This window comes from Larus michahellis, chromosome Z, assembly GCF_964199755.1.
Source record: "Larus michahellis chromosome Z, bLarMic1.1, whole genome shotgun sequence".
Taxonomy (NCBI): domain Eukaryota; kingdom Metazoa; phylum Chordata; class Aves; order Charadriiformes; family Laridae; genus Larus; species Larus michahellis.
The window spans coordinates 21,812,266-21,835,832 of NC_133930.1; the positions used below are offsets into that span (position 1 = coordinate 21,812,266).

Here is a 23,567-nt window from a genome sequence, read left to right on the forward strand (position 1 = left end):
ATGTGATTATCATTCCCATAATATGTTTTATTTTTACCAACTGAAAGCAGTTCTAATAGTTGCCGACCCAAGATTTAGTTCAAAGATGGGAATATACTGAACTTGCATGGAAAAGAGAGGTTTAAACATGAAGAGGAAAGGAAAAGAATGACTCAGGCTAGAGCCAAAAGCTATACAGTATCTGTATAACCTGGTTGTTTTTTTTTTGTTCGGGTTGGATTTTTTAGGAGGTGGGCTTTTGTTTTTATTTTTATCCTGAGAGCTGAAAAAAGTTGAATAACTCAGTACACAGAAACATGTGAAATCTGCCAGAGGTAAAAAACACTAGAAAATAAATCTGTTTCCCTGAAGAGATTTTATCACATTGCCCTGTTTTCACTTGATTGACAGGCATGTCAAAAATGTATCTTTTGGAATAGAGAAGAGCCTATCTTCTAATTTTACCAAAGGTGTTGTCCAAACTGCTTTTGAATACTACAGACAATGCAGCCTAAGAGCTCCACAAAATCTAATATTGCATCAGTCATTGCATGAATTCAGACCAAAGATTACTGAAAGGAGTTACCATATAAAACAAAACACAAATCCCAGCCAAGGAAGTAAATTATATATTCAGATTCAAGTCCAGATTTCCAAAGGTGAATCATCAAATTTCATTACGAGAACAACTGAATATCCTAAAAAACAAAACACGCACACATATGTGTTTACTCCCCTCACAAACTGTATTCTTAGTTTAAATTTATCAGATTAAGATTTTTTTTCAGAACGAAGACACAATCTCACATTGTTTTCCTAATTTCAAGTTACTCTCTCCCCAAAGTCTTGTATTAAAAGAACTCCACAGAATGATATAAAAGCAAACATATTTGACCGATATAGTTTTCTCCACAGCATTTAAAATCTGAATGTGCAAACTTTGCTGGAAAACTAAGTCTTCAAGTAGGGAAAAAATAATCCAATACTACCTTAACATCATTTATTTTCCTCTTCTTCCTCCTCCCAGTAGCTTCCCAAACCAATTGAAAATAAAGCCCAAAGTGGAAAGAATCTATATCAGGAAGTAGACAGGAAAGAGGAACAGAATTTTCTAACACAGAAGCGAGGAGCAAGTCATAGATAATCATTGCCTGAATGTAGGCAATGAATGTCCACGACAGGAAGGAATGTGACTTAAATCAGGAACCCAGATTCCTTACCTATTCATCAGAGAAAAGGGCACGCTCACTCCCATCTTAGATACTCTGAATTGCTCTTTGGATTCCCCAGTCAGCAGGAAACACAAGCTCCTAACCTGGGCATCTGAACAGAGTACCTCTGGTATGACTGCCAATGACCCCTTTATATTCCAAAAGCAACTGCATCCCAAGCAACTCTGCTTTGATATCTAAAAGGCCTGCCTTCATTACTTTATCTGTTCATAAGCAAAATTCCATCATTTAAATAAATTACTTCATCAGAAATAGCAGCTAGATTGTCAGGTTGTCAAGTGAAACTATTAAGAAGCCTATGAACTATATATCCTATATGTCTGGAAGGCCTCACTGTGCATCCAGCAGCAGAACCACAAACTAGAAAAGGCTCCTCAGTTTTACCTCACTGCTAAGGATTCAGTTAAACTTGCTCCATGATCAAATTAAGCCTTCTACTACCACTAAAGTCATATAATTCCCCTCACAAAGTATCAAAATCAATTGTTCCAACTCACCTAGCTGGAAGTCTGCTGTGGAATCTCATTTCCCTGACAGTCATTTTATATTCAGCCTAAATTTATTCCCAGCCACTCCATTCTTTTTGGTTTTGCATTGATACTTCCTTCAGTTTGACCAAGATCTTAATTCTTCCTGGCTCCCAGACTTAATTTCTCCATTGCTATCATTTTTAATCTCCTCTTTAAATGGATTCATCAGCATGACATCATATTACTGGTCCACATCACACTTGTCCCAGTACGGATAAAACTTTCTCAAACTTAAGTAACGAGAAATGTATACTCTGTTCCAGCTGGATGGTTTTCCATTATGCAAGACAACAGTACTCATTTCACTAATGGAAAAAGTTTGCCTTATGCATTCTAGAATCCTTTTTTTCTTTTTCACAGCAACCTCATATTGTTAACTATAAGTGACCTACTAAGGGACTGAGGTCTGTCTTGTCTTCTGTACTTTGAAGTTGGTAAGCCTCCAACTTATAGCAGAAATATTTGCTATGAAGTACCCTATGTGCGTGACTATTTATTTCAAGTTATTAAATTTCTTCCTATTTCAGCTAGGCCACTAGGCCACTAACATCTTCTCAGGAGGTAGTCATAGTCTTCCATTTATCGATGATGCCTCACGACTTAAAATAAATCATGTCAACAAAACCACAAAGGAAATCTCTGTGTAACCTCCCACCAACCTTATAGATATCACTCCAATAGAACTCGCTGCCTGTCCTTTAGATAATTCTTTGTCCAACTTGCAATTCTTAAACTCATCACTGCCTTCTCCACGCTAACTAATCAACACATATGGGACGTCAAAACAAATGTTTCAGTAAAGTCTGATTAGATTAAATCTATTGCATTTTCTTATCTAGAAAACGAAGGAGGGAAGAAAGAGAGCATCTTAGAGCATTCTGTTGCAAAGCACTGATGCATTTTAATATTATTTTCTTTTTAACAGCATATTAATTTTTTTCTCCTTTAAAACATGTTCAGTGAAATCTCAGACACCACACTGCTCCCACCCTAGATTACAGGAAGACAGTAATAACCTTTTTAAAAACAGCAATAATTCATAAGGGACAAACTTAATGGACAGATCCATTTGGCAGACATGACAAGGAAGCAGAATAGGATTTGAAAGCAGGGGTATGATTCTGCCTTTTTATACACTTTAGCATTTCTTTATATATTCTGAAGAAATTTTATTCTAAAAGAATATTTTCATTCACTATTTAAAATCTGGTTTTATGGTTTTTTTTCTACTCAACAGTGTTCTTCATACTTTAAAATTTTTCATTCAGCTGAAACCTTAAACTTTTCATTTAATAAAACCATTAATAAAAGCACATCAGACATTTTATGACCTATATACAAAGTTTAAATTCAGCTTACTTAAAAAATGTGTATGTATGTCTTTTCACTGTTTATCGTATGGATGCCAGTACATCATAGAACTCTTTGCATGCTACTACTATGTACCTTCCCTATTTCAGCATGTTTGAACACAAGGTTAACTTGAAAATTCCTAGGCTTATTTCAAACCCAAGAATTTGTAACTACACCTCCTTAAGAATTCAGTTCACCTCAAATTGGTAACATATGCATTCCACCTGAATTCCATTTAGATATTGCTTTGTAGGAATTTTTGTGTTATCTATATACTTTGACAATTGTACAGCTCTTTAACAGCCAATTTCTACTCTGATATGAATAGATTGTGTTTGAAATATAATTTGCTTTCAAGTTGCAGTATACATTTACCAACAACAATATGTAAATATATTACACATATGTATTTTCCATTTTTGTCACTCATTGGTGTTCCTAATTCCTTATAAACTCTTCATTGTATTTTGGAGAAGGCAGGCCAAGAGAACAGATCATATTAGCCCACAAATTTCAAGTGATGAGGTTCTAAGCAAAGTCTTTCTCGGATTTCAGTTGGACAAAAAGGTCTCTGCTATCTGACAGCTCTAAGTGAAACATTTAACTGAATACTAGTGGCCATTCTAAGCCTTATACTGAGTTAGAGAATAATGGACTGTTTTAATTGGAGTATGGCCACTTTTCCAAAGTGGTCTTTTGATGGAAATGTATGTCAGTGGACTTTTAAATCCAAAGTGAGAGCCACAATAATAGATTTCCTAGGTATGCCTTCTTTAGACCTATACAGATTCATATTTATGAGGGAGAAGAGTAAGACTCAAGAGTTAACTAAAGCATATTTGTATTGAATTAAGCTGTCTCATAATACTATTTGTATAATGAAAGTATTATAGCAAAAGTATATAATCAACTGCAGTGCAGGCAGTGCACGCAGCAGGCTTAAATCCATGCTGTTTGATGAGTGATTTAGCATCAGTGAGTAAATTGTCAGAATCAAACTATAAATTAAACTTGTCTCTTTAGTAAGCATTTTCAAACCACATGAGGTTCAAGAGTTACAGATTGTCCATTTCTGACACAAAAAAGAACATCCGTATGCCCGTATGCTTTTAATCCCAGCAGTGAAAGGGGAGAGACTGGTAGTCTTATATATTCAGCCTAGTGTAGGGTTTATAAAAATCTAACCATAGCTGCAGTTACTCATACAAAATTGTAATTGTACTACTCAACTGATGAATGTTCTTTTCTATCATTTTTAAGGCTTCTGTAAACACAGATACATAGCACTCTTCAATTTGACGTCTTCTTGTCCAGATTATTTTCCAGTTATTTTAAACATCTGAGTCTTAATGAAAAGAAAAAGGAAGAAAACTGAAATGTGTTTTTCACATGTCACAGTGAAAATGTGAACTTTTCCCTCCACATTCAAAGTTCATGTTAATTAAATAATGAAACAAGGAAAAAGAAAAAACATCTAAATGTCAACAACTTTCATTTGCATGAGAGTTGAAGTGCCCTCCTGGGTCAACATAAGGCCTCGATTATTTTCACACTGCATTACCTGCCACCTTTAATAAAAGCTGATCAAGCAGGAAGACTTAGAGCATGTGCTGAATTTGGCAACGGCATATCAGCAAATTACCCTAAGACTTGCAAATATACAGGACACAAGGAAGGTCTGCTCCAAAAGCAGATTTCCAAATAAATTCCACAATACATGCAGAATATTTTCTGCAAATATTCAAAAACTTAAAAATTGAAACTCACTCCAAAGAGGAATTGGGGTCATACTGTTGGCACTGTCATCCTAGATTCTTCTTCTGTTTAGAAAAAGAAAATAAAATGAAACCTGAATTCTGGAATCATAACTGCCTATTTTGTACGTCTTTAAATTCAGTATCCCTTTGTTTCAAAGTAGCAAACAGAATTTACTCTAAGCCTGCTCAAAAAAACTTCCATGAGATATTTCCTTTCCAAAAAATCAAATTGACTTATATGATTTGTTTTCCCCTAAAATAGTCAGTATAAAAATGGTTTTATGATGCCAAAAGATAAGCCTCTTCATCTAAATTGTGGAATCACTTCAAATCCTAGACATTCTCCTCACCGTTTTTCGTACTTATGCCACAAATCTCATTGGTCATACACAGTTCTTTGAACACAAAAGTAATATATTTAATAAATATAAGCTTCTATGGATGATGTCATGAAATTGCAACAGCATGAAAAAAAGATTGTGACTGTAGGCATAGGTACAGAGGTGCCTGCTGTTGAACGTCAATAGAATCCACACTCCTTGTGTCCGCTTATAAAATTTGCTGCAGCTTTTAAAACACGAATTCAGTGCTTGAGCTTTGAGTCTCCAGAAGCACTGAATGAGCACAAAGGATCAGATTTCTGGCACTACAAGGAGTGCTGTATAGACATAACAAGTGGCTACAACTCAACACATGTACGGGAACATCTATCATGCTTTGTTCACCTGAGAATCAGGCAATTAACTGCTAACATGACTTTTGTCACAGCCAATAAACAGAAGTGTTTACAAATATAATCCATTTTACTATCCATAGAACCCATTTCATGCAATAACATCACAAATTTATTTTTCATAGAGATTTGTTATTTTAAAACACATTTTAAAAAAAACACAATGTACTGTGGAGAGAAGAGGGGGAGGAGGTGGATTGTTAGCCATTTGATTAGGTTTGTGAGATAAAAATGTGCAAGATCTGGACACAAATTTGTAGTGCCTTATTGCAGAGCTTAAGTTAAATTGCTTATCTCTGTCCATATAAGCACTCCCCATATTGACAAAATTTTCATCTATTGTGAAACTGGCACTATACAAACTCAGTCCCATAACTAAAACTATTGTCTTTTTCCAAAATTGAAGACTTTGTTAGCAATAGTATGTACCCTTCCAGAAATTAAACCCTTATAAAATCTCATGTATCCATTTTTGCATAGTTAAAAATGTTAAGGCAAGGTTCTCTAAAAACATTGCACAGCAAAAGGAAAAATTCCACTTTTTTACTCCAGCAGAGGAATGTCAACAAACAGCCTCAACTCCAGATGTCATGAGATTACAAAGGAACTTTTTGTTATTTAGATTGTTGTTTCTATAATCAACTTTTTTGGTAGTTTATTTTACATTTATGTTCCAATAAGAAGTTCCAACTTTAAAAAACATTTTCCCTCACTCTTCTGCTTACCAAATGCTATATTAAGATAGGTATCTTACCTTTGATGCCTTTGCTGATGGCACAGCTTCCTAGATTCTGTTTTAGTATTTTGAAAACTTGCATTTTTTAGTACTTCATGAATGAGAGAAATGGTTAGAAATACAGTTTTGTTGTTTGGGTCTTTGTCCTTCCCTTCTCCTTTTCACTAGCCCAGCCAATAAACTAAAGCCTTTCCTACACGATCATTCTGTGTGTCAGCCTTGTAACCTCTGACCACCAACTAAACACACATCTTCAAACACATCTGCCACTGCTACGGTCCAGTCCATAATTTTGGAGTTTCTCACACCCCTAATGAAAGCATGCTTACAATGTTACTTCTGTGTTGCCTTGGTGATGTCATGAATGTACTTTTGTTTCTGTAGCACCCAGAAAGGAATTCTTACATCAGAAGAAGATTTGGGGCTTTTTTAATAATGCTGGACATCTGTGATAGACTGCTGTATAGGAAAGAACACAAAAACATTGTTTTGATGAGACTTGTGTAACCAAGTTTTTATCAGCTATTCCTCTGAGTTGTAACACCCAAACTTTTCACCTGTGTTGTAACACACAAACTTTTCCCCTCCACCCGAACTAATTAAAACTGCACTTCCTTCCCTTGATCACAAACACTTTTGTAACGTGACTGTTTATTTTAAAGACCCGGAATGATTGGGGCAGGAGGGGAAAGGAGTGGGTCATAGGCAGAAAAAATGCAGAAAGGCATGATAATGCTTGAAGAAGTTGCCAGTATCCTTGACGCACAGCCTTGGGAAAACACCAATGTATTATAATTAAGATTGTGTTAGCAAATTGTTGTTCACTCTAGGATGCTTCAAGAGTCGCTATACCAGCATTCTTTCCTTTCCCCTCCGGTTCTCAGAAGTAATGAGAGGATATTGAGCACACTGGAACAACCCCAGCAACTCCATCTATAGCTTCCATGTCTCCTTTAGGCCTTTCAAAGATTATGACGCTCATTCTCCTTATACTGCAACTGTTTTCTTTTTGGTGCATCAACTGTCTTCAAAATATTGACAGTGTGACATTAACAAGTCTGTAGTCCCTGACCGAAGAGGCAGTTTTGCTTATGTATCTGCTCTCAAAAAGCCTAAAAGACATCACACAATAATTTTTAAATTTTACTTGCACCAAGATTCTCCCATTTTTACTGACTCATACATAAGGCTGATAGGGGAAATGATAAGACTGCAAGGACAATATTACCATTAGTTTAGATGTGGTCACCTGTTCTACATCTTTCCTTTTCCATTTAGACTTCTTTGGCTGAGACTGCACTTGACTGAAAGCTAGCATGCAGGAAATCATTTTAGGTAAAACACAGTGATTAAAAAAGCTAAACAACCAAAGACAAGTTTAGAAGGGACATCATCCTTTTGGCATCAATTTTATATCCACACTATAAAAGCAGGTTGGGCATTCAATTGCATGTCTTCTGTTTACCACAACCAGGCAGCAAGAAGTAGAATGCCCTTTTAGAATGAAACTTCATCACTCCCAGCAAAGACACCTGTGCAACGCTGCACAGGGGTTTTCCAGGGCACATAAAGTATACCACCTTCTGTTCCAAACTCCTCCCTTTCTCTTCTGTAAAATGCCAACCAAGGTAACTTACCAGACCCTTGAGAAAAACAATAAATCGATTTTAAAAATCTCTTAACTTGCAGCCTACCAAAGCCTGAGGGCTTTCTTTTGCCAGACATTCAAGGCATATGTTAAAGCCAATAGATACTTTTCCTGAGGGAAGGATTTTGTTCCAGGGGAAGGAATATCATTGAGCTCTGTGAAAGCAGTATTTTGGTATTCTTGACCATATGATATTTACTTCATTTCACTATTATTTTTTTTGTTTTCCTTTAGTGATATTGTGATGGATGAATTGTATAGTATTTATTCTTTCTATTTATACATCACAGCTAGTTTTCAATGCTCTTGGAGCCAAAATAATATTCTCTCTCCCAGACTCACTACTTTTACTGTGGCTTCTCTATTACATCTCTGTTTATTAATTTAACCTTAGAATAATACAGTGATTTATTTTTTTTAATTAATTTGCATTTACCATTTAGAGGAATTGCTCATGGAGCAATACAACCAGAGGAGAGGTTAAAGTTAAAATAGAGCCACAAGCAGAAATTGGAACAGCAGAAGGAGTTATTATGCAGTGAGAAACAGAATAAGAACATATGGTTAACTAAGGGAAAAATGAACAGAGACATAATACTTCTAAACACTAGGGAAGGAGGGAGGGGAAGAAATATCAAATAAATTTATTCCCTGATTTGCATCTCATTTTATCTTGACTGTTCTGCTGACTGATAAAATCCATTAGGCATCAACTCAGCAAATGACATTATGGCCAGCACAAGATAATTAATTAGCATATATTTAATTCTAATTCAATTTCCTAGAGGAAAAAAAATAATCAGTTCCTTTTCCCTTTTTCCATGTGCACATACTTTTCTACAAATATAAAATCCTCTAGTTGAAGAAAATAGGTGAAGATTTAAGACATACTCAGCCACAGTTAGCATGTTGAGTCTTGTAACTGGAACAATCAAAACATGGCAGTTTGCTTTCCCAGCAAATTATGCAAGTCACACTTCATTCACTGTGCAGCACACTTGAGATTGATGTGCTTGCCATGATAATACGTAAGATTTAGAGGTTCCAGTCTCTACCTCTGCTGCTGGCAATTCATCCCAGAACACAGCATTGTGGATTATTTAGTGTAACAAAATAGGAATAAAAGAAACAGTAGAGAACATTGTCAGTAGGAAATGAGAAAAAGACAGGAATTTCACATCTCCAAAATACCTTTTGCAAAGGCTGTATGTAACTGTTGAGAATTCTCATGTTATTAGCTATTCAAAAGGTGCAAGACAACAATGATTAACTAAACTTAGTACATAAAGTAATTGAAATAAATTACAGAAACGTAGTTGTTTTAATTTCAGTTCATCTGCAGAGGAATCTCAAAGTGCTGACTTGTAGTTGAGTGGATCACATCTGTTGCCTGTTATTTTAACTACTTTAATTAAATCTTTGTACTAAAGTGCAGATGAAAAGTAAGAAGCAATCATGAAAATAGCAGATGCTTGTAAAATAGCAACAGTTCTGATCAGGCCACTGATCCAGTGCCTGATTAAGGAAATATAAATGGTTAGCTGGGACTGCATCACTACATAATGTACTGCACAACCAATGAAACCAGAGGACAGTTTGGAAAATATGAAGAAGTACTTTCAATAGAAGTATTTACAACACCTGTTTTACCCATGTTCAAAAGTTGTGAAAGTGTCCCAATTATCCCAGTTTCTATATGCTCCTATTGCCTAGTGATCTAGAAGCATTTTTTTTTTAAATCTTGCAATCTAGAAAGTAACAGTAACTTTTGATTCTATCAAGAGAAAACATGAAAAGGAAATTCAAGACGGTTATTTTTATATAATTTTATAACCTGAGATTTTTCAGTCTGAAGTGATCCCAAAAGGCACAGGATGGAAAAGAACTATAAGTAACAGGTATCATTGTTGTCTCTCCTTTATACCAATTTAGTTTTGCTTAAAAGTTGGTAAGGTGGAGTACCATTTGATGATGAAAGAGAGGAAAAAACCCGCAGGATTTAGAAAAGGTTACAACAGATGCTTTGTGATGCTTACAGCTCAATAGATTTTGGCAAACAGTAGTACCTCTCCTTAGTGAGAAGCCTGCTAACCCTCATCAGAGTGTGGGTACTTCTTTAATATAAAAGTAATTTTCAGCCTTGCAGCATAGAATTAAAAGTATTAAAAGTATCACCTTTTGCCCTCTGGAGAATGCAGTTGGAAGAAAAATAGGCAAACATTCAGAGTGTGGAAGGAAAGTGGTACACCACTAGAAGAAAACTGTAGCTGTCTCCAAACTCCAGTTTTGGGTGGTATTTTGTGTCTTAAACTGATTCTGTATGCAATTGGAGTGAATTGCTACATAACATGTAGAGTGAGATGCCAGAATAGCGTGCAAAAGAAACCTGGAGAAAGGTCCAAGTACAGCCATAATATCATTCTGGTTTTGTGATGGTCACCTCTGCACCCCTTCACTCAGGTCTCTACAAAAGTTCTCTTTTCTCTTTCCTAAAACAACCCATTCCAGGGACAGAGGAGCTTCCATTTCAAGAGATGAGCACAGAAAGCCTAATTTATCTACCAAGAGAGGATCATTAAATAAGAGTATTTGGACTGAGATGATTGCTTTATTTTGAAAAGTGCATAGCAAAACCCTTAAGACTTGAGATTTTACTGTCTAGATTGTGCCATTGAGCTGGTTTCTTATAACGATACTAACAATCAAAAATTGTTTCTAGAAGGAAGTTTTTAAAGGCACCAAGAAAACTTCCATCATTTTATTTCCTGAGGGAAAACAGCGAAGGAAGAGGCCAGAAGTAGGTGCTAAGTAACAATTTGATAAAAATTTTTCCTCACTACCCATGTAGAAAGCCTTCCTCTCCCACCCTAGTTCATTTGCTCTTATGTTGCCATTCAGAGACTAGTGTTACTAAGCAGTATCTAGGTCTCAGCATGTGTCATGTAATATAGATATAGATCTCTGCTGGGAAATCAATGATATGCAATGTTCTGCCCCAGAAAGAAATGGGAGTTGACTATTAAGTGACATTATTTATAAAGCACATGCAGTGAAAAGAACATAGAAAAGACTGCCTTTGTCTAAGTTTCAAACTTCATAAGAAAACCTCAAATACAAACTGAATATTTTATTTACCTAACGGAGAAATTGGGCAGTATTGCCTCTATGTATTTTCAACAGTTCACTTATGTTTTGAGGTCATTTTTGTCAAGACTTGGTAATTCAAAATTTATCAGAAGAAACACAGCATATATACTGAGAAAAATATCCTTCATCTCATACAAGAATACAAAAAAATTTCGCAATCCCTTAGCCAAAAATATTGACTATGTTAGTTAATTTTTTAAAATCATGTTGTAATCAGTTGTAGTTTGTATTTATTTAAGACCATGAAAATTACCTAAGCGTCACTTTGATATTGCTGCATTGGCTTTTTCAGGTGAGCCCTAATATTTTTTTTAAATTTTGCTTTTTTAATTATTATTATATTTTACAGCAAAAAGTCCCAATTAGGATGACGTTATATGATCTGGTAAGACAGATAACAGAAATTTTCTCAGTTTACACATTATAACAGATTAATTGTTTTGGACATTGCATAACTGCTTTCATTACCTTTCTGGATCTTATGTAGGAAAGGAAGATGACTGGTCTAACATCCCATGAGAGACACAAATAATGTTCTAAATCAGCAGGTAGGACCATGAAATAACTACAAGCAAGTATGAAAAGCATAGGTGCAACCCAACAGTTAGGAACCTGGAGCAACTGCAAAGCTCAAAAGTTATACCAAAGGAAGCCTGATATTCAAGAGGGTCACATATTGTAGTGAAATTTAAAGACTTCCATTATTTTCTATTCTGAAAAAGAAATGGTGAAGTCATTAGTAATTAAGCCTGTTGGTAGAGTATCCTGATTTTTTTTTAAAAAGGGGAGGGAGGGGGCAGAAGTGATAACAGGAGCACAGTACAGAGCAATGAGAAAAGCAGATAGACCTGAAAAACAAACAGTTGTCTACAATGTAGGATCTGATATAGGAGTGCTAACCCTAGAGCAAGTTTGAGCTACCTTTATTCTCCCGCTTCAGGACTGACAAAGCAGAGGTTGGTAACTCACAAACTTTCTTTTGGAGTCACGTGGAGCCCTCAGGTTTCCCAGACTTTGGAGAAAGTAATAGGGAAGGTCTGGACGAAGGAAGACTTCCCCGTGGTTGAGGAGGATTAAGTGAGAGATCAGTTAAGTCAATTGGATATCCGTAAGTCCATGGGTCCCGATGGGATGCAACCAAGAGTGCTGAGGGAGCTGGTGGTAGTCATTGCTGGGCCGCTCTCCATCATCTTTGAAAGGTTCTGGAGAACAGGCAAGGTGCCTAAGGACTGAAGGAAAGCCAATGTCACTTCAGTCTTCAAAAAGGGCAAGAAGGAGGATCCAGGGAACTACAGGCCGGTCAGCCTTACCTCCATCCCTGGAAAGATGATGGAACAGCTCGTTCTGGGCGTTATCTCAAGGCATGTGGAAGGAATGAAAGCTATCAGAAGTAGTCAACATGGATTCACCAAGGGGAAATCATGTCTGACTAATCTGATAGCCTTCTATGATGGCATGACTGGATGGATAGATGAGGGGAGGGCAGTGGATGTGGTCTACCTTGACCTCAGCAAGACATTTGACACAGTCTCCCACAGCACCCTCACAGGAAAGCTTAGGAAGTGTGGGTTGGATGAATGGACAGTAAGATGGATAGATAACTGGTTGAAAGACAGAGCTCAGAGGGTCATGATTAGGGGCACAGAGTCTAGTTGGAGGTCAGTGACAAGTGGTGTTCCCCAGGGGTCAGTAATGGGCCCAGTCCTCTTCAATATATTCATCAATGACCTGGATGAAGGGATGGAGTGCACCCTCAGCAAGTTTGCTGATAATACAGAACTGGGAGGTGTGGCTGACACACCTGAGGGCTGTGCTGCCATACAGAGAGACCTGGACAGGCTAGAGACTTGGGCAAAGAGGAACCTTATGAAATTCAACAAGGGCAAGTGTAGGGTGCTGCACCTGGGGAGGAATAACCCCGTGCACCAGTACAGGCTGGGGGCTGACCTGCTGGAGAGCAGCTCTGTGGAAAGAGATCTGGGAGTCCTGGTGGACAACAGGATGACCATGAGCCAGCAATGTGCCCTTGTGGCCAAGAAGGCCAATGGCATCCTGGGGTGCATCAAGAAGAGTGTGGCCAGCAGGTCAAGGGAGGTCATCCTCCACCTCTACCCTGCCCTGGTGAGGCCACATCTGGAGCACTGTGTCCTGTTCTGGGCTCCCAGGTTCAAGAAGGACAGGGAACTGCTGGAGAGGGTGCAGAAGGGCTACCAAATAACAGAAGTGGAGTATAGAAGGACAAATTGTACAATTTTGTTCCCTCTGAGCTCTCTCTGTGCAGGGACATGGAAGAAACACCTCAGGGTCTCATTTGTTCTTTTGGGAATCTTACTCAAGATCTGTCTCCAAAGCATCAGCTGCAACCAACCCAAAAGTTTCATCAAAAATCTTGGAAACAGGTTGGTCTTCTAGATCCACTGTGAAAATCAAAACATTTACATGAACACAGCCCCAGCTCTGACGTAAGACACCAGCATTTTATGGGGTCTTTTGCTGCACAGGCTTGGCTGAAGTTAATGCTGCTTGTCTCTTTCTGTTAACTGTGTTCTCAAACTGTATTGAAGGTCTATCAAAAGACATGTTCTCTGAAACCTGATGAAGACCCTTTATCACTGAGAACAAAAATAAGAGAATGAATATTGTCCAGTGCTTTAAAATCCACAGATAGATTGATTTAGGTCTACAGAATTGTTACTGAGTAAAATAGTATTAATTCAATACAGATAAGATAAAGAGATTCCAGAAACCAGTTTGCTAAATATAATCATTAAAGGAATTTAATGAAAAACAGAACTTCCCCAGAACTTGGACATTTTCTTCCTTTTTGAAGGTGGTTTTTGGTCCAAAGCATGTCAAATTTAAAAAGGAGAGGGAAAGAGAGAGAGAGAGAGAGAAAAGAAATGGACAAGCCAAATTTTCCCAGATCCTGCAGTGCTGAAGGAAATAGGCAGGAACCTGAAGATTTAACCAGCACTTTCATGGATATTACTAGGTTTCCCAACCTCAAGCCACCAGAAACATTGGCCCTGGGGCTACAGATACTGCACCTTCCTGGTTCACAGGCTGGCAGGAGGACAGTTTGCAGTTTTCTATCGGCAATGCTATGTAAGGTACCGAAACTCAAGTTATTCTGAATGCCGTGCACTAGGTAAGAGAAGCCTAATATTTTGTAGAAAAGCACGTTTGCTATTAGCTGTTTTAAGGCCTATATTTGAAATTGTTTTGAATGGAACTACATATTCATTTAAGGAAAGCTGATCATCATTTTTTTCATTAAGGGCTTCCTGATGTACATTTGTAGCATATACCTTCTGCATTTCTAGGCTGTATATTTATGTGTGAAGACGTATACATACACCAGTAGAAGATGAGATATATTGCATGTGTCACAAGGAAAAAAAGGTGTATAGCATTTAAGAAAAAAAGGATCATTTTGCACGTACAATCACAGTTGTTTCTGAAGCCACAGCTAAAGGAACGCAATATAAATTGTAAAACTCCAATAACAACACAGCAATCTAGGGGTCCAGGGGCAGTCTTAATTCTGAAATTTACTGCTCTCGTCAGCTTACTCTTTAATAGTACTCAACTGTTACTTGCATTCTGTTTCAAATTCTTCATGTCTCTTGTTGTTGCCGGTGGCTAAAGAATAGTAATCCTTGCCAGGGAATTATCTATGTTTTTCCATAACAACTTTGACCATTTCCATTTCCCACAAAAATATCAAGCAAATTATTCTGCCACTGACTATACTATTTATTCCCCTACAAACATCTTCCATGTAACTGCTTCTTACCACTCTTCAGTACTCTTAATGTTTACATCTATAGTACTTCCAAATCCTTGACATTTGTATATTTCTATTAAAACTATTTAATATTTATATTGCAAGTCTGCCAAGAACCTTATTGTGCTGGAGAACCAGTTGTTCTAGCCACTGCAGGTATTCTGACAGACACAGGGATACTGACCATAACAACCTGCAATTTAAAAAGACAAGTAAAAGATAAGTAGGAAAGGAATATACTTTAGGAAAGGAATTACACAATATTGCATTTCCCTCTGTATATAGTGTGCATTAGTGACATGCTCATTCCCCTTATGTGCCCCTCAATCTATCAGCATCAGACTGCCTTCTCCTAGGCACCATTTCAAAATTCAATATGAAAGAGGGAATCAAAAGATGCAGTGATCTCAAACTGAAGAGCCTGAAAGACCACCTTCATATTTAAAGAAGAGAGAACGTGTGGAGAAACACCATCATGGATTAGAAATATACAGTAATAAATAAGTGGGACAGAAAAGTAGGGAGACCATATTGTTTAAATCTCTAATACTAGTATGCTTTGATTACATTATCCACCACCTTCATGCTTTTCCTCTACTCCCCTGACCACCAGCCTTCTTCAGTGTTAAGTGCAATGTGTAAAGGCTCCTGACTTTTATAGTCTTTCCTCCTAATTCATCTGCTCTAGGCCCTCAGTCACTTCAGTTATCTTCAGTTATTCTTTCCTTCCCTAACCCTTTCATCTGTGTTTCATTTAACTTCACACTCTTTAAGATAGGCATATTCTCTTACAGTCATTCAGTGGTATCTTCAGGTTAATTTAATTTTATTTTCACTGATGTAGTAAATGATTACAAAGGTGAGAGCAGTTTCCATCAACCAGCAAACACAAGAGTCTGGAGCTTGTTTTAGAGAACAAGAACTAGTTTGGGGTAATCGGTAAGCAGTAAAACACAGAAGTAGGTGTAATTCTGGTACAAATGGCTGAGACTTCCTAGCCCTTCCCATGGAACAGGGCCTGAACAACCCACTGTGCCTCTCACAGGCTTGAATTCCAAAACTGGGTGGATGGGGATTTGAGCAGCCTGGTCAAGTGGGAGGTGTCCCTGCCCATGGCAGGGGGGTTGGAACTAGGTGATCTTTAAGGTCCCTTCCAACACAAACATTCTGTTCTGTTCTGTTCTATTCTATTCTATTCTATTCTATTCTATTCTATTCTATTCTATTCTATTCTATTCTATTCTATTCTATTCTATTCTATATTGCTAGGAAGATACAGTTTCACATGTAGACAATCATCCTTGGAGACAGAAAGAACTGGGGCAGAGGATGCCAGTGACACAAATGTGCAAGAATTCCAAAAAGTAAAGACTCAGCTACACTTCAAGGATTTTGCTAGTGTAGCTGAGCTGTAAAATTCTCTGTCAGACCCACTCAAAGCATCAAGAGAATTTTTCTATTAGTGTAATTTAAAATAAATAAATATTATCAGCCCACAGATTATTTTTTAAATCTGCATAATTGTGGATGACATTTGAGTTACAGGTTAGGCTTGTTATGTTCATTAGCGTATGGGTGGAGGTAATTTCATGTTCCAAAATGGTACAGTTGTAAGATGCAAACTTCTAAGTACTGCCCAAGCCTGACACAAGGAGTTAAGACTTGCTTCAAAAAGGCTGGGACTTGGTTAAGAAGGTAGGCAGGAGCTGAACCGGTAGATGAGTCAGGAAAAAATAGAGAAATATGACAAAAGCGTATGCATTAATGTCAGAAATATCAGAGGCAGAGGGAAGGAAAGCATGGAGAAGAGATTTTGAGATCCGATCAGAATAGGATGGCTGGAAACATTAGTCGGAACATCTATGAAAGACTGGAGAGGGTGGAAGACAGAAAGGAAGAAATCCTGAATGAGTGGGAGGAAAGAAACACATTTGCAATTGCTTTGTCAGGAATACACTAGTATCTTCCCGCTACAGAATGATTTATGTCTCTCCAAAAGATAAGCCCACAATTAAAAGGGGATTGTCAAATGTACACATGTGAATACAGTAAATTAATCCAAAACAATTTTAATCTATAGTAACCGACTATTAAAAGGATTAATTTATTAGGGGTCAAATCCAGCCATTCTTGCTGAGACTGGACTGTCAACATGGACATAAATTACTAACCCCTGTAGAAGAAATGTTAGAAAACATGCAGAAAGGGTTAAGGTTGCTCCAGGCATTACTTACTCTCTCTTCAGGCATTTTCTGTGTATCAGCTGCTGCTTTGCTTAAGGGAATTTGCTGCTGAAAATGTCTATTCTGCCAGGCAACCACAGTAACTGACATTAAGGGAAAAGGAGCACCACTGAATGAGCTTCAATTTGTCCTTTAGCAATGTCCCACCTTTGCCTTTTCTACCCTTTGTTTCCTTTGCAAAGGCTGTATTATAGATAGAAGGGTGGAAGAAGGCAAAGAATATGTAATGTAATTGCTTCCCATTAATAAAGAATGGTTAGCTCAAGCAATCTCCCTCTAAGTATCCTTCTATCAGCTAACAAATGGACCTAACCATTGGCAATGAAAGAAAAATCAATTTATTTGGAAGTAATGCAAATTTATTATGAAAAATGCTTCTGGAACACTGCAAGCTTCTCCCACTTCTGTTGACAAATTGGTTACTTAGAAATATTGACCTAAAGCAAGGATTGCTGTCCGACAGAACTGCACTGTGACAGAAAAGGGCCTGGAACTGAACTGATTTTCAATTCCTCTGCACTCTCTGTGGAGAACTACATCACTCTATGGTATAGAGTATCTTACCCTATTGCTGTATAGCTATGCTAGCTAGTAAGCAGAGGACTTGTACTGGATTTAGTTGGGATAGATAACTTTCCCTCTCCCTGACCATTTGCCTAGAGGAGGGGCAGCGGACAAAAAGCCCCTGGCTCTTGTCATCTCTGTGAGTCATAATCTTAGCAGAAACGAGCACAGGAATAAAGGAAGTCTTTAACTTCCTCATCACTCCCCCACATCATAAGCAAAGGTTATGACAATCTAGCCTTAAGTACTTCGGTTGAAAACATCTCAGTGAGTCAGCTGTTTGCAAATAGCTCTCCGCCTTCCTTTGCACTTCATCTCTATGGGTGCTCCGTGTCTGCTTTGCATTCGCATGAATTCCACCCTACCTCCTCCCCTCCGCCTCCCCCCCTCCACCGCCCCCCCCACCCCCCCCCCCCGGCAACTTCTGCGTGCAGCTAAGCTCTCAGAAGCTTTGCTGCAATAGCTCTGAGCATTCCCTTTTGAGGTCTGGCATCTTTTGAAGCCATCAGTAGTCACAACGTTGCTTTTAAAGTTTTGAACATAGAATGGGACAGCCATTTTGTCTCCTACTTATGATCTGCAGTTTCTCCAGAAGTTACAGTTCTTGAAAATACACCTTTTATATGTAATACATCAATGAATTCAAAACAGTCTCACACTTCTAGGCTTTTACAGATATTTTTAAGGTAAAAGGCAGACCAAATACTGTTGAAGCATGCAGCAGCCTTTGTTCTTTACAACAGCACAAATATTCTAATTTTGCTTTTTGCCCCCTTCTCCTTTTTTTTGTTGCTGTAGTTGAAGCTGTTGAAATTCCAGTTTAAGCAGGCCCAGTTGCTAAACATATCCTCTTGGTTCATATTCTTGCAATATAGCTACTTTCTGATTTCACAAGAGCTGACTCACTTCTGACACAATGTTCCAAGATGAACACCCACATAGTGCAACATTCAGATTTCATTCTTTCCTCCACATATACTAGTACTCTCATCACCTGAAAGTAGCATCTTACTTCCTTTAGCTGACCAAATATGCCTCCAGTATACTCCCATAGAAATCTAGTTATTATAACACTCTATTGAAAAGTTATTTACTATTCATGGTGTATTAATCATCAGTTTGATTTAAAAAATTCCAATTAATAATGTACTTCATAATGCTTTTTGATAAAGAACAAATTATGTTGAAATTTGTAAAGCTGTTTGTAGAAATATATTGGCTTGTTCATCCAGTTATGAAAATAATACGAAGTCCTTCCAAAACACAGAAAATAAAGTTCAGTGTTTTATTATAAAAATATTCCAAAAAGTTTCTTTTCATAGCTGATCAGTACTAACTAAAAGCCCTATCGTATACAAGTAACTTTGTAAGGGGTGGGGGAGAGAATCAAATTAGACAAGAGGGAGGGAGGGAGGGAAAAACCAACATTTAGCTATATTTTCAGATGTACCAGATGGTAAGTCATGTAAGTTAAAGCAATAAAACACCTAGAATATTCTAAGCACTTAAGACACCAGAAAAATAGACATTTCAGGAAGGAGGAATTTATTTATGAGGAAACCCTTTAAAGAAACAAAAAGGCTACTTAAGGAAACTAAGAGGTACTAGACAAGTAGTACACACAGATTGAAAGGACATAAGCGCAGATTTCCTCACTGAATGCTGTGAGTAAGGGTGAAAGAAAGAGCTAACTACTATATAAACCCATATTACAAAACACAGTTAAATGCAACTACATAGGCTACCAATAGAAGTATGAATGGCAATACTGTGCAAACCAGCCAGGGAGAGGGGGGAGGACTATCAGGATATACATATTTTGCTATCTGAGGACATGAAATGCAAGCAATAGAATAAAAATCAACTACAGGAAGTTTAAAAATAAATATTAACAACATATTTGCAATGACAAGATCAGTTGCAAATTATTTTTTTTTAAACAGTATTAGACATTGTATTGTCAGAAAAAAATGGGAATGTTAATAATGTCTTTTCCATATGCAGGTTGTATTATTCTACAGTGTGAAACTAAGCTTCAGCTCATTTATGATCCACAGTTAGTTCTACATTTGGTGAAAAAACCAAAATATTCACACAAATCTGCAGGTTCATCTTCCATATTAGATAAATTATGTCCAGTGACATCTGAAACCACTGCACCAGGACTTTGATCACCTAGAAAGCTAAAAACCTCTTTGAAAGCTATGTGACATCATCCCATGAAATAAAAATAAAAGCCATGTTCCATCTTTTTAAGATTATTCAGTTCACTGATGACATTTTTACTTATTCATTATGTGGTCTTTTGATGAAATGACTGGTCTGGCAGACCATGGATAACTTTGACAACGCAAATTCAAATTGACATATAGGAAGATACAAGATTTAATGTCACCATCATCTGACAGGAAATCTTTGGCTGTACTCACCAGGTATAGTGAGACATTTTCCAAAGTCACTTTTGTACAAATAGTGCTGCTATCCCCCTAGGAATCAAGGAATTATTTAAACAGCATGCTACCACATGGCTTAAAATAATTTCTTAGGGATTACATATTTTGCAATTTAAAAAAGCAAACAAACAGTAGGAAATATTTTATATACCCAGTTTAAAGAAAAATAGCCACAGGTGGTTATGATTAAGTTCACACAACAAGATGTGCTAGGATTTAACACTCTCTTTCAGGGCCTGAAATGTTCAATATGTTTTTTGAACTTTTAGAACTTCGTTTCACAAAATACATAGCGGGACATTTGTACTAAAATATGAAGATCCTTTGAATTAATAAGGATGAACTAGGTGATCTTTGAGGCGCCCTTCTAACCCAAACCGTTCTATGATTGTATGAATATATTTGATAAAAATTCGTTCCATTAACTTAAACTGAAACAAAGATGGTCTTTTGCCCAAATTTGAACAAATCTCATTAGATCCGCTAAGATTAAAATTGTATGCTTTAGGGTCTTTTAAAAATTTTATTGGTGGCCTCATACTTCACTTAATTCCACAGGTGAGACAACGGCAACAGGGAAGCTTTATTAAGCACTCTGAATACCAATTTTCAGTTTATTGAGACATGTCAGGCTGTTTATTTGATCCACATATCAAACTGTGGCACCATGATGAATTTAGCATACTTCTGTCACTTTCCCCCTGTGGCTGTACATCATATGCAGATAGCATGTACAGCAAAATTACAGTAAATAAAAAAAAATATACATAGAGAGAATTTTTTTTTTAAAAGACATTCTTAAGAACAAGCGACGTAGACCAACTGCTCCCGTAGCCAGGAGCACAAGCAGATACAGCCTGACACATTCAGGAAGCTCCACACCTGGCCTGCTCAGAGATGTCTGCACTGCCGTCCCACACTTGGGAGAACAGGGAGGAACTTGAGCAATTCTGGACAGTTGATAAAGTCAGCTAAGCTCATCCTCTTGGTCCAACAACCAACCCCACTGGAATAGGAAACTGAGGCAGCAAAGGCGAAAAGGAAGCAGACACATCAAGGCATTAGTGGCAACAAAACAGAGACAGAGTCCCAATGTCATTACAGGGAAGCTGGAAGATACTCATGGGAAAACAAAAGCTCTGGATCCAGACTGGTTTGGTGTATTTCTCAAGTGAACTCTCTTTACATAAATGATGGAAGCCCTTCAGAAAACAAGGAAATACAACTGTATCATTTGTCCTCGTGCAACGCTCTTGTAGATGCACACTAGAACTTTTCTCTCCTATTACCACTTATCGAAGCACTTAAATAAAATGTCCTTGTCTATTGGAGAAGGGGCATATTCAACAGCTTAAACATAGCAGTAGCGTATTAGAAAGGAACAGTCAGTTCTTGTCTGTGCCTGTAAGGCAGAGTCATTGGTATATAATAATACCACACATTAATGTTGTTCCATGAACCTCTGGAAGACAGGAAATGCTACAGCAGCACCCAAACCTCCCTATTTTAGAAGTACTCTTGGATAATGGGAGATGTAAATACATAGGACAAAAAACCACCACAAAGACCAGAAAACAAACAAAATTAAGCCTCATCCAAATCCATGTATATTATCAGCATATTTTCTTATTGGCCTGCTGGAACAGTTAACATGGCAACAATGCATTATCAAATTGAGTGTAGTCCCTGACACCAACATCAGTGCAGAGGCATTCATTTATGACTGAGTACATTACAGATAATACGTAAACTCAGATTTCAATGACTGCTCAAGAAAAAAATGTCATTTAATAACTGTGTAAAATACACTGTCAAAAAGGAAAGTCTCAAAAAAAAAAATCACTCCAAACTATATCAATCATCTTATCTCTGTGAGTGCAGGTCACACATACCTATATATTTAGGCTACAGATACAAGAATAGGCTACAACAAAGATTTTATCACAGTTGCTTTCCTGCTCAGAAAGTGCTATTTGAAAGGCTAATACAGCACATAAGTAGTATGGAACAATACGGATAATAGAAATGGAAGCAAGGACAAGAAAACTTTCTACTCACACTTTTGCTCCTCCCATGTAGAGTACAAGTGTTCTTGCTCATGGTGACTCTATGACTAAATCAGAAGCGTTCTGCAAGTTTCAAAGGTGAGGTTTTACCCCTTGACCATCCAAGTACCAGCTGTTGGACTGAAAGGAAATTAATTTATCTTGTTAGCATCAAGGTGTTTGCAAGTTGTTCAACATCCACACATAAGCCACTGCTTCAGTGTGTAAAATTTGCAAACAGTGTATAAAATCTGCAAGATCCGGTACAGCAGACGTTACATGTATCACTAAATGTTACAACATACACAGTTACCCTGAACCATACAACAAGCGTATCCACGAACAGCGCACGCTTTGCTGTCCATGCAAAATGCATGCCAGCCCAAACAGTTACAGAAGGTTACAGACTTCTGAGGCAGGGCTTTTTGCCACAGTCATCTAACTAGATATTTGCAGTACTGTTTGTCATAATGAAATAAGCCTTATTGTGCATTTTTAGCCAGTTTCTCAATCTGAGGGAATCTGTTTACTTATATACCATTCACACCAGCAAACATATGCTGAATTTAGGGGAAGAAGGTCAGGTAGAGTAATTTTCAAATCCAGGTGCCTAAGGATGCTTAGACCAGCAGTTGTGTACTTTCACGTAGTTGTCAGAGTTTGACAAATTGCTCTTTGTATTATAATAATAACTAAGCAAAAGCCCTAGCAACTGGTGATGGCATGGCATGGCAGCTTTGAAAAGCAGCATTCATCAGCCCCTAGGTAAGTGCACAGCAGTAATCATAGAAGAGTAGAGTTAAAGGAAAATTCATATTCTCCACGATCAGGCAGTTGAAAGATTGATATTCTCATGTGGGCAAGGTACATCTCTGCACACATATTTTTCCTTAGCTCTGTCAGCCAAAGACAAGGTAAAGTGCAATTTCTGACTAACAGACCTGTTCTAGTAAAATCTCCTAATATAGAATCCATCATACCAGCAAAATTACAGGTATAGTTAATTTCCTTCATAGGCAGGCACATCACTGATACAACTCGTATGGGTATAAGAAATATTTTCCTAGGTTAGGCATCATGCACACTAGTATAGTTTTGCTAGTGTAACATATTGTTTTAAAATGACTAAGTTTTTGAGAATCTCTGAAGTCCAGCTCCGCCAAAACAGAAAATGAACACTGAAAAGTCAAATATATTCACAAAGATATACACATTTTCAGGTGTAGTTTCCTGCCCCCACAGGAAAACATCATGACCTGTGACAGATCCAAAAGTCTAGTTTTCCTTCCTAAGAAACACACTCATCTCAATGCATGAGCAGGTCTCCAGCACACTCCTTGAACTTTTGATAGGTTTTCTA

At 37.5% G+C, this 23,567-nt stretch overlaps 1 protein-coding gene across 1 annotated transcript in view; it reads right to left on the reverse strand.

The window, feature by feature from the left end:
* PDE4D (phosphodiesterase 4D) overlaps positions 1-22,348 on the reverse strand; it is a 520,925-nt gene extending 498,577 nt beyond the window's left edge. Inside the window, exon 1 of the mRNA XM_074569480.1 lies at positions 22,221-22,348. Within this exon, the coding sequence (XP_074425581.1) occupies positions 22,221-22,262 (42 nt within the window). The 5' untranslated portion in view covers positions 22,263-22,348. The remainder of the gene's footprint in view (positions 1-22,220) is intronic.
* Positions 22,349-23,567: the final 1,219 nt, after the last annotated feature.